General features: G+C 47.0%; 1 protein-coding gene across 2 annotated transcripts in view; it reads left to right on the forward strand.

Annotated features, from left to right (window-relative positions):
* Positions 1-9,009: 9,009 nt before the first annotated feature.
* MAMLD1 (mastermind like domain containing 1) overlaps positions 9,010-12,667 on the forward strand; it is an 83,605-nt gene continuing 79,947 nt past the window's right edge. For both annotated transcript variants that reach the window (XM_056359848.1, XM_056359850.1), the window contains exon 1: positions 9,010-9,272. In XM_056359848.1, coding sequence (XP_056215823.1) covers positions 9,219-9,272 — 54 coding nt within the window. In that variant the 5' untranslated portion in view covers positions 9,010-9,218. The remainder of the gene's footprint in view (positions 9,273-12,667) is intronic.

Consider the following 12,667-nt stretch of genomic DNA (forward strand, 5'->3'; position numbering starts at 1 on the left):
CTGTTCACATGAAGTAGGCATCAGCCAGGTGTCATCCCCGGAAGCCATCTACCCACCTTCTCCATCCTCCCATGGCAAAACACAGCTTCCCTCAGCGTGATATGTAAGCTGCAGCTGATGCTGCTCCAAATAGCAATGGGTGCCCAAGAACTGCAGCACAGAGCAGGGTGATCATTGCCACCTTTCTGGTGGGGAAACACCTTCCTCGTCCCAGCTCCAGCTGCACCAGCCGTGGCAGGAGGAGGAAGGGAAGCTGGTCCATGTACCTCTCACAGTCTTTACCTGCAAAGGTTGGAATGGCTGGTCACACGAGGGCTGCACCCTTTCTGCTGTTGCCGAAGTTAATCTATTCTGCACTGTACAAAAACAAGTGAGGATGAAGTGACAAGACAAAAGAAAATGCAATCCTGTTGATTCTGTTGTTTCTGCTGCTGCTGTCAGCCCTAAAGGTTTTGTATTTTAGTAAACAGAGAACTCATTATGACATGCAAGTGACTTGAGACTAGTGATGGTAAGACAGAGATTTCTTTATTGGAAAAAAACATAAAAACAAAAACATGCTCTGAACAGTGGGACAGGTATGCACCAAAGAGAGCACACAGTGGAATTGTCAGCGTCTTTCACCAGACCCCACAAATGCCATTGAACTTTCATAAGCAGCTAATGATGGAACCATAAAAGGTCCAAAACCTCACGGACTTCTGTCGGCCTGTAAAGCCCACTGCCAGCGGGCAGGTAGCCTGCTGCTGAGTCCGCGGTACGGCGTGGCACATGCTGGCAGCAGCAGCATTCAGAAGCAGTAGGTCAGAGACAGACCTGTCTCCACCCAGGAGCGTTTCCCGTGGGGAAGGGAAGGCAGCAGAGTGGGTAGATGGAATTAGAGGTGTGAGCACAGCAGAAGGACCAAGAGAAAGTCTTGAAGAGTAGTAGGGGAAAATGAAAAACAACACTGGGCAGGAACGTGTTGGGTGACCAGGAGCAGAAGGTGGGCAGGAGAACAGCAGGACGTAGGGGGACAGGCTGAGAGGGGACACATGCCCAAACTCCCAGTGGCTCACAGTGGTATTCTACTTTCTGATCGTTACAAATGCTGGCAGTTCAACTATCACTCTTGGCCCTAACGAACAGAGAATTACTAATACCCACCATCCTTTTGCACTTGCACATCGTGTAACTTGCTCGTGACAGATCTTTAGTTAAATTCAAGCTGTTTCTTGAGCTATATGAGAAGTCTGAGGTACCTGTCTCGTAATTTAAAGATGCTCTGTGAACTCTTTTGAGTAATTTCCTTTGAGGTGTGGGAAAGAGGGTGATGTAATTTCTCAGGAAAGTGCCCCCATTAATTTTGATAACAAAATGCATAGTTCTGAATGGATGCCATAGTTGTGCAAGTCATACTGATACCATATTGGACATAGAAATGTATCTTAATAGCTGGTATTCGGTCCTGCACTGAAGGGAAGTAGGGCTTTATTTTTTGGCTCAAGAAATCTGAGACTAGTTGAGACAACACACATTTTTATACAAGGCTATAGCCACTAGCAAATGGATGCATCTTTATATGACAGGATATGCTCAGTAGCCCTGGGAAACCAAGATTTGAAATCAATAATTTCTAGTAAATCACAAACTGACATTGGCAACATCCTAGTCTGGCTGAATATCTGTATCATCACAGACACTCTTCTTTAATAAACAGAACATACAATGTTTCATGCATTGGTTTTGCATTTTCTTGACAACTGCATAAAAAGCATAATTTCTGTGCTTGATCCAAGGGATCTCTGACAAAGGGAAGAGGGTAACATTTGTTTCTGTGGGCTTTACGGTTTTAAATCTCAGGGCCAATTCTGCCATCAGGTAGTTTATGAATATTCATGTAAATTGTTTTGAGTTGAAGAATATGTAACTTTGCCATGTATCTGGCATGGAAAGAATAGTTTGACAGCCATGAAATAAAGAATGCTTTAAAAAATAGTGTCAGCTCTAGCAAAGAGAGGACAACTCTAGGAATGAAAGGGAAAATTAAGGAAGAAAGGTGTATGTGTGTCCTGAGGGAAGCAAAATTAAGTGATCCTGTCTTAAAAACAATGAATATAGAACCATTTTTGCAGACTTAGATATTTAAAGCCATTTGGAACCTCTTTTATCAGGTATGGGCCAGAATCTGCCTTTCTGTTGACTTCTAGAAGAGTTGAGGCAGGCCCATATGTTCCTGATCACTGCATGTGTATATGAACTGTATGATCCAGCAGTGAGAAAACAGCAAAGCTAGACTTATTACTAAGCTTTTTTGAATTATTATGTCATCTGAGTGGTGCCTTACTTGCCATCAGTTACAGGAGTCAAGTAAGAGTGTCCTATTGCCCAGGCCTATTGTTAACTTGGAAATATGGCAAGTGACGCCTGTCACTCTTTGCTCCTGATCTGATACCCCTTCCATGGGCTGGAAGCTGCTTTTGTGCCCACTTGGCTGCTGGAGCTCTGCAGCAACTGACAAATGTGAGAACGCTACCGAATGTAACGAACACTTGGAGAAAAAGGCATCTCCTGGGTAGTGACAGGCATTGCAAACACAGCCTCATTTAAATGATGCCTGTGTATTTGCATGTACACTTTCGGTTGAGCGTATGATGGCTTTTATTCTTAGATGTGACTGAGGCTGCAGGTGAAATGTGTAGCAGCGTCAGCCCTGCCATCCCACATCCCTACAGCCCAACGCCTTCAGTGGGAAAGGCCAGCGCACAGCCTGTGCTCAAAGCCAGCAGCAGCCGTGCAGGGAGCAGGTGTCATAAATCAAGAGCGAAGACATTTTATGCACAAGTCATACCTAGAGAAATGCCATTAATTAACAATTTTTTTTCAGTGTGTTGTTGCTAACAATACAGCTGTTAAATGTCATATTATGTTCACTTGTACCATTTTCCATATTTTTAATGGAAACTCTTACTAGCTGCAAGATGATCAGAACTGAAATGACCATAAGCCCTGTACAAAGACAGTTAAACTTGTTGGTCGTAATTCAGCCTTTTTATAGAATATTTTGGCCTTGATGAAGGTGCATCAGGTATTTGATATTATTCTAGCACTGCTTCCTAGCCTCAGTCATGGTGGAACTCTGCACTCAGAGTGCGTTGCAGCTTTTCATGGCCTGATTGCAAGTAGAGATGCAGAGAGGTAAAATATTGCAGAGCTAAATCCTGCAGGCCAGACTTCACTCCAGTAAAAACGAAATGCCTGGATGAAATGAACAGGCTTTTATTTACATGAGAAGATTTTGAGTAGTGGTCTTGAGTTTGGGATGTCAGTAGGGATGGGATTTTGCCTTATGCAAGCAAGACTTGATCACACCAGTGCTGATGGTGCAGATGTATCTGTGTGCTTACCTAAGCACTCAAGTAATCCCTTCAGTTTCTGAGAGAGTCATACATAACATTAAGCATGTGCTTAAGTGTATCTTTGAGCTATGAAAATAATTGATTTCTGTATTTAAAATATAAGTTCAAAGTAGATCAATTTAGAACAACTATTTGGCAACCAAACAGACATTAACAATATGATTTTAACCTATACTTCGGTAGAAGCTACATACTTTATGCTTTGTACCTTTCTATGAAAATATGAAGAAGTTACTAATAACGTTGTCATCTCTTAACTCCTAAGTACAGAGATTCTGGTTTGATCTGTGTCTGGTTTTCTGTATGAAAGACAAAATCAGCATACACTTTGATTTATGTGATTTTCTAAACTAGTTCCGAAATGTTAGCATGCCAGTCCTCCTTTGATGATTTTACCTATACATGAACATATACATATTCCATGGACACTCATGTAATGACCTACTAAAGGAAAAGTTGATGAGCTGTGTTTGTCTTTTATGTCCAAATCAACAGAGGCCATGCTGAAACCCTTCAGTTAACTGCTCACAAACAAAAGCGTTTTCCTTGAAGCTTCTTGTTTTCATAAAAGTGAAGTTTCTTTAAAAATTTAGAATTGCTACATTAACATTTATACATATTTTTCTACATGACTTATAAAACTACTTAATGTAACAAACATTACTGAGGAAATTAAAATTGTTGATTGATGCAGTTTTTCTATTTTCAGGTATTTTCCATATACTTTTACCAGGAAAAAAAGGTCATCTGATTAAACATATTCAGAAATTACCCGAGATGATCTTTTACTCAACACAGGATGTTATTGATGCTAATAGTGTAACGGGCTTCAGAAATTGAGATTTTGCATGCATTAGAAATTTCATCACCGATATATTATCGTGTGCTATGGGGGAAGTACCAAAGGGCACAAGCCCTCCTGGTTCTGAGCATCACCCAGTTACAGATGGTCTATGCTTAGAAAGAAACTTGCTAAGAAACTTGCACCGCTACCTGCAATTTGTCCTGCAATTGCTCAGTAAAGGTTTCTATTCCATCTTCTGAAGCACCAGCTATTGCCTGTGATCAGAGACAAGATACCAAGTTAGCTAGATCACTGGTCTGATCTAGCATAAGAAATGCAATCCTGACCAGTCAAACTGAAGGTTTCTCTAGCCCAATACCTGTGCCTGAAAGTGGCTGCTACTAGATCCTTAGGGAAGTACCTGCTGTGTACACGAGGCACGGATAGAGAGTCTTGCCTCTCCTTGCACCGCCTGCCAGCTTCCAGCATTTAGTGGTTCAGAACCGGAGGTCATGTCCAGACCTTCGTGTTAAATAGCCACTGATGAATTTGCCCTCCATAAGTACTTCAAATCCCTTTTGAACCTATTTATTCTAAAATGGCCATCCATGGTAATGATCTCCACAGTTTAATTAAGTGCTTTTTGAAAATGGATATCACTGATATCCCAAAGAAAAATACTGGTTAGGTGCACCTTTGGTCTGATGGGAATTCTTCTGTTCTTATTTAATTACACTGACTTGCTATTATGGCACAGTTGTCTTCATTCCTTTAAAGGAAACACAGATAGATTTGTGCGGGTTTTCTATAATTTTCTATCAGAGGAGTATTTAATCTTTTGTATATTCTACCATATCATCTTGTTTATATTTAATGTAATAATTATCTTTGCTGTGGAACAGAGTTGTCCACATCCCAGTTTATACATCTCTTCCTTGAATTTTGTTCATGCTCATGTGCTAAGGGTTTGTGTTTTGGGTAGAATAAAACTTATGTTTTAGCTTATGAAGACTTGTGTATAGCTGCTGCAGTTCATGAGAATTTGCTCCCCAGGAGCTTTGCTTTGCGTTTTAGCTCCAAACAAGCATAGACTCAACAGTATTTCAGCCAAAGCCATTGATTTCACATGATTTCAGGTCAAAAACCTGCAAGTGGCAAGTATCACATGATTCCATCCATCTGGTTCTGGGTCGCTGACAAATTCGCGAATCCTTCAGTGAACCTGTGGTGAATCTTTGCACCGCTCAGTTGCTGCTTCCCTTCAGTGTGCAAGATGTGCTGCGGAGCAGCCCTTGTCTGCTCGGACTTCTGTTGCCCTCACTGATGTCAGGAACACCCAGAGGCCAGCTGGGAGTCTGGCACAGTTCTCCTGGGAGAACAGAGTCCCAGCATCAAGGTTACCTGGACACTCAGCTTTAGCATGCTTAGTTCACAGCAACCTGAAAGAAGCAAATCTTTTCTGTAGCCTTTGGCCACCTGGTATTGGCGGTGCCTGTTGCTCACACGACTCACGAAGATTGTGTGTAATCCTTTCACTTGGCGAACATAATGTTGGGCAGTTATTTAACACACTGCAACTTTCCAGCTAACAGTTCTCCTTAGGTGAAAAGACACTGCTTTTTCAAAAACTGCAGAGTGCAGGACAAGCACTGGTCCTGTTTAGGGTTTGGTGTTTACTTTTTTTTCCCCAGAAAAGATACACTTCAGTGCACTCTTCAGTTTGTTCTTTTTTTAGATACAGTTACAACTTCTCAGCTCTCAGGACTCTGGCTTTTGAGTAAGACATCCCAACTTGGAATGAAATTATGCTAGATCTGTAAATAAACAAAGCAAATTATATTTTCTATGGATATTAAGGATACTAAGTGAAATATGGCAAACTCTTGTAAAATCAATAAAGAACAGGAGTAATACCAGCCGGTCAGGCCTGGGTTTGATGCCCAGCCTTGGGGGACCATTTGCGGTACTAGGGTACATTTTGAGAAGTCTCAGCCTGTGGCCATAATAACAGCCTTGATGCCCTTAGAATTGCCTGTTTTCTTCTGAATCCCACAACTCACCTTTTCAAAATAAGACAGAAGCACAATAATAAGATAGTCTGCAATTTGCTTAGGGTAGGCCTAACCTAGGAAGATAAAATACTGCCCTGCAGAAGCCAATGAAAGTTTTGCCACTGATTCCAGAGCAGCCAGGGATTCCCCCAGGTCAGCTGTAGTAAACATGCCTAAAGAAAGGGCTCATAATTTAATCACCAAAGACCAAAATTGCAACCCTGAAATCCCCTGCTTACCCATTACCCATCGCTGAAAATCAGTGATCACTGCAAGGGTCTTATTTTTTTGTTAAATGCTCATGCTGCCCAGAATTAGGCTTCTGCATACACCCAAACCTCTTCTTGTTGTGACACTGTTGAGCATCCCAGCACGTACCTTACAGCTTTGCCTGATCAGCCCAGAGCACCACGCTTGGCAGCATGGGGACCCTTGGCACCGGACTGCTGGAGTGAAATCCAGACCTCCAGACCTTGTGCAGCTTGAGCCAGTTGGTTTGAAAAAGAAAATGTTGCCACAAATCTCTTGTGGACTAACCAGTGGATTAAAGTACTTGTCTCAATTTGATTTCCATCTGGGAGCGTATCCCACCTTGCAGAGGAGAATACAAACCTCTGTCTGGCAAGCAGATCACCTTGACAACTAAAGACAGCAGCATCTTTCCTGCTGCGTGAGGAGGCACAGACAGGACTCCTATACACCCTGTTCATGTCAGCTTCCTTCTGGGGAAGTCCTTTGGTCTAGTTTTATGAAGTAAGCAAAGCAACTAACAATCTTGAGGAAATATTGCCATTTGTCAGGAACTTGAGGTACCTGGCAAGAGTCATGAATGACATTGTTTGTCCAAAACTGCTGGACAAATGGCTGCTGTGCACTGTAGGTGCCACATAGCAAACCTGCTGTGGACCTACCATTGCATTCATCATCTGATCACAGTGTTCTCAGTAGGTCCAGTGTAGCTAGAGAACGTGGGAACCCCTGTGTGTCCCACGTGTTTCATACATCCATATTTTAGTCCAAAAAACTCCAGGCAGAAAGATGAGAGCCCTTACACACACACATATATCTCCAGGGAAGGGTTCCAGACATTGCATACTGGGCAGACAGCAGCACCTCCTTGCAGGTGGAACTTAATTCCTGCATGACAAATGCATCTCTTCACTGAGCTTGCTCATTGTGTTGGCTCTTTTGGATCCCATGTGCAGCTCTAATGCTGTGTTTGAGCCCCAGCACCTCAGGCAGGGTTGTAGATTCAATATGGGCATCCCAACAAACGCGAACATCAGGTGTCGATATGCCTCCTCTTAGACACTGAAACATTTTGAGATACAGCCCTCAGAGTCTGTAGAATTCAAGGTGTTCACACCCTCACAGTTTATTATTGTTATGTTTCTTTTTTTTTTTCAGTCGATAAAAGAGATTGAAGTAATTTGAAATAATATAGAAGGCAAAATCAGTAGAAAAGCAAACCCATAAACTTCCAAACAATGCAAACTGAAGTAACACAAATACTGCTCAGGGGAGTAGGGCCATTGTTAGAGTAGTCACAGGAAAGCTAGAGGCTTCAGCAAAGGTGAAAACAAACGTTTATCTGTTCATGAACTGATATGCCTGATATTTATTAACTCAGAGTACAAAGATGGGTTTGGTCTGTAAGTTAACTGCAAGTTGAAGATGACTGCGGTCTGAGAAACTTTCAGGGAAGTGAGGCCAGATTCTGGCTCCACTTGTATGTGTTTGGTCACAATAATTGGGTTTTATTCAAATGACTTTTTTTCTTAATTTTATAAAGCGTAATTTACTAATATTACTGGTTTATGAATGATTTAAAAATTAGACATTTTATTAGAAATGGTGCTGTCTTCTGCATCTCATCCATTGAGTTGGCGTACAGGTTTCTAGCATCTAAAATGTATTGGGACAGGAGTAACAACTGTACTGAGTTAGCAAGGTAAATAAATGAAATTATAGAGCAGTTATTTGTGGCCCCAGTGTGCTCTCCTAGCTGCCTGCAGTGTGCTTTTCTCCGTCCTTTCTGCACAAGCCAAGAGGAGATCTGAATAGGTTCTCAGCTTTCAGTTGATGGTGTGTCAAAATTAATATTCAGAGATTGCAGCTTGTAACAAGCACATTTATAGTCGTGTGAGAAGCGTGTGGTTTTATGGGAGCTCTCTATTCAGAATTGTATCTGTCTTCAAAAATATATCTACATAGCACAAAGGGTGAAAATGAAACAACTCTACTGTTTCCTTCTTGGTAACCTGGGTTCACCTGTGTGAGATGAATTTAACCCTTTTATGAGTGGTAAGACTGATGAATATCATACGGTGATGGCATAAAGAGACAGGGAACTGCACTTTTTAAGAATAACTCAAACCTTTACACTTCATGCCTCGGACTCTCTTTTCAGTGATTTGTACACTCCGATTTGGAAAAAAACCCCTAATTATCCATTAATTGGCAGTATCTTTTCGAGCTACCGTACTTTCGTACTAAATGAACTTGAAGCTCTACAAAGAAGGCACTAAACGCGCTAAGCAGCTTTTTGCGTGTTAAAATGCTGTGCATGGGTGGCATGATTTTCGCCTTCACGCACAGAGAAAAAATATTAAATCCTTGGATCTGTGAGGTTTCCAGTTTCTAAAGAAAATGGTACTGCCCCTTTAAGCCTGGAGCCGCGAGCGTGTGCGTGTGTGTGTGTGTGTGTGTGTGTGTGTCTCCTCCTCTTTGAGTGACACAGCACTTAGATATGCCTATCAGTAACTTAAACCCCACAAACTCCACCTTCTAAGTGAGGAAGCTGTGGGTTGATGGAAATGTAGTGAGCAGATTGAGACAGACAGTGAATCATTAGCAAACTGCAACGCCAGGATGAACTTGTCTGGAACCTAAAAGGAGAAAACAGTCTCGGGAGTCCTTCGCGGTGCTGGGTTTTGCTAAATACAGCCAAAGTGGATCTAAAAGCCGGTTGATCCCCAGTCCAAGATGCTGCTGGTTTCCCAGCGGGTAGAAGCACCACGCATGGAGCCGCATATTCCAGTAAGTAGCATTTGAAATCGATCTGGACTGGAAAAGTCGGAGTTGATTTAAAAGGACTCGCAGAGCCCCGGCACGGTGCTCGCCCGGACCCGGTGCGGCTGCGGCCGCCGCTCTCCGCCGGGGCTGTAAAGTTTGAAGCCGCGGTTCAAGAAAGTGCCGGGCGGGTACCGGCGGTGCCCCGGCCCGGGGGGACAGCGCACCGGGGGGGATTCGCCCTCCCTTCTGCGGAGAGCCGATGTCAATCGCGAGAGAGGAGGGAGGGGGTCCGTGGGCTTGAAAATGGTGGTGAGCGAGGTGATCCCGGGGCGGTGCGGGCTCCGGCGCGGCGGCGGGGCAGCCGGTGCGCGGCGGCGGCGAGAACGGCGGCGGGCGGCGGGCAGCTCCCGGGGAAGGGGGCGCCCCAGCCAGCCCCGTCCGCGGCGGGGGACGCTCCGTGGGGTTTGGTGTCAGCGCCCGTGTGGCGGGGGATGTGGACGCGGCTGGTCTCGACGGGGGCGAAGAGCTGGCGGGGCTGGGGAAGTGCCGGTGCGGCCCGTGCCCCCCTGCGAGCGGCCGGGCGCGCTCGGCCCCTCGCTTGGGGGGGTGCGCGGGGTCTGTGTGTGCATTTAAACTTAGACCGAGCAGGCAGGGAAGGATAAACCCGTCAGCGCAAGGGGACTGACTCCTCCGGGAAGGTGTCACACGTAGAAGGGCTAGTGCTGTTCTGTATTAATTTTTTTCCCCCAATAACTCCTGGTATTTGTGTTGGCAGCGGCGTGCCGGGTTTTTTTCGGGAGTCTGAAGCGCACGTTACATAGGCAGGATTTTGAACAAAAGGCTTCGCCGAGCCCAGAAGGAGCCCTCGGTTGTTCCTGAAAAGAGCGCAGATCCCGGCTTTCAGCCGCCGTTCGGCGGGGCTGCGTGCGCGCTGCTCGGCACGGGAATAGCCCAGAAGTGAGGGACGGTGCGAACGCGGCGCGTTTGCCACTCTCTCCGAGACTATACGTGTATTTGAAATAAAATGCATGCTGACTCACGATTTAAACTGTTTTGGTTTCTCATCCTGTGATTAAGATCGGGGTTTAGAGCAATTGCAGGGTAAACAAGGCGTTCGCTGACTGGGTCCCACGTCTCTAAGGCAGGGGCTGCCCCTCTCCCCAGTCAATAGGCGATCCCTCCTCCGGTCCCTCCTCCGCCGCCTCCCCGGCCTGTTGCTCGGCCCGGGGGAGCGCCGGGGCCGCAGGCACCGCGGCTTTTGTTCGGGGCTGGCTGGCGGGAGGTTGTCACCAGGGTGACTCGGAGGGATCCCGGGGAGAAAGGCCGTTTCTTGGAAGAAGACGGGCTTTAGTTTCCTTTCACACCCCCCCCCCCCCCACCTCCCCCCGCCCCCCCCCCCCCCCCGCAACAATAAATTAAAAGGCTGCTTTTGTTTTCTGCGGTGCTCCCGGCGGGGGGAGGCGGCGGAGCCCGGGGCTGTGCAGCGGGGGCCGGGAGGGGCCGCGGCCGCTGCCCGGCGCGGTGGGCTGGGCAGCCTCTTTGGTGCAGCTGCGGGCGGCCGGGCTCTCCCGTCGGAAGCCGGTGAGCCTCCCGGGCACCGACCGCTAGTGGGGAGCCTCCTGGCACGGGCGCTGCACGAAAAGCCAGCCTGCCTCCTCCTCCTCCGGCACCGGGGGGGGGGGACCCCGCAGTCCCTCCCCCGACCCGCCAGCGGGGGATTAACTGCGTCTGGCCCCTTCCCCGAGCCGGGGGCGGAGGCGCCGGGCTCCCCCCCGCCGCCGCTCCGGCCGCCTCCCGCTGCCGTGCGGCCGCCCCGGCTCGGGGGGAGGGGTGTGGGAGCGCCGGGAGGGGCGAAGTACTCCCCTGTTATATAATGTGAGTGTTTCCCTGCTTAGCCCTGTAATCCCTGGGTAATGCCTAGTGCCCGTGCCCCTGGGGGAAGGGGGGGCCGGGCAGAGGGGGGCTGCCCCTCCCGGAGCTCCCCCTCTGGGCCGAGCTGATGGGGCAATAAAGCTGCTGATGTGCGAGATAGACCATATGGTGCCTCCAGGCGCGGGGGAGCCGGAACGGCCTTGAACCTGCCGGACCCAGCAGCTGTTTGCTGCACCCACCCCGGGCGGGGGGCACCGGGGCATCCCCCGGATAAACGGGGCCCTCGCGCCTCTTCCGCGGCGGCAGCGGCGTTTCCCCGCCGCCCCCGAGCCGGGCCACCCGCCGGGGCTGCATTTGTGAGCGATCCCGTGCGAGGGGCTGCGGGCGGCACCGGGGGCGGGCGGCACCGAGCGGGCGGGGGCCGCGCTCCCAGTCGCGGGCGGACGGGAGCGGTTGGAGCAAGTTACACGCTGGAACCTAAAAAAGCAGCGATCTAGTTCTGTCACTGACCATTTTCAGTTCTCTCTCCCAGCCATATGTTGGGGGCGGGGGGGGGGGATAAAAAAAAAAAGCAATTTGGGAAAGATGCTCTCAGCTGAAGGGAGGAGGTGGGCTGAGGGAGCGAGATACAAGGAAATTCCATGTTAGGAAAGCATTAGCAAGGGGTGACTTCTAATGTTTTCCTGCCACTGACGTTGACAGTGACACACATGTGTGGGTTGAAATTGGAACGTCACTGAGTTTTTAAACTCAACCAGGAAATAGTCTGTTGCTCGGGGATAAAAAACAAATAGTGTATATTGTAAGGCAGGTAACACGCAGTTAACAGCTCCTCTCCACTGAAAAGCTGTTTAATGTTTAGAATCGAGCAGTTCAAATTTAATTTAGCTTTTTATTTTCAGCGGTGGTGGGTTTTTTCTAAACTTGAGGGTTTTTCACCTCTATTTTTAATCCTTTTAACTAATACTTCAGAATCAGAAAAGCAAATATTGACAGGGCTTCACTTTTAGTCCCTTGTAAACTAAGTAGTTCAAACCTGCAAAGTCTGGATTTTTTTAAAGTTAGGGTAGTAGTTAAAGGATTTTGGGGGGGATTCATAATTACAGGAGGCAGTTACATTTTTTTTACTTCTTTTGTATGGCTTCCTGTTAGACAGGTAGAAGCATTTTATGAATACAATGTGTTTGGTTTGGGTTTTTTGCTGACCTTGTTACAAATGTTTCGGTGTGGGAGCGTTCAGAGATTTAGCATGGGCTTAGGGAGCTATTGTGCCTGATGCTTTCTGAACATACGGGAAGATTTACAGCAAGAGCCCGTGATCCAAGGTGTCAGGCTGACACTCTTGCCCTGACTTACATGGTCTCTAACCTGCCTGGATGCAACTGTAGGATGAGGATTGACCTAGGTACTGGCTTCATGAGAGAGGCAAAAGTTAGGAAGGCAGAAGGTAACACAAGGGCAAGTATAACAGTAAGTAAAACCCCTGAGTCGTCCTGTAGGTTAAGTACAGTGCAACTCACTGGTTCCCAGTCATTTAATCAATAAAT

The sequence above is a fragment of the Falco biarmicus genome, chromosome 14 (assembly GCF_023638135.1).
Source record: "Falco biarmicus isolate bFalBia1 chromosome 14, bFalBia1.pri, whole genome shotgun sequence".
Taxonomy (NCBI): Eukaryota; Metazoa; Chordata; class Aves; order Falconiformes; family Falconidae; genus Falco; species Falco biarmicus.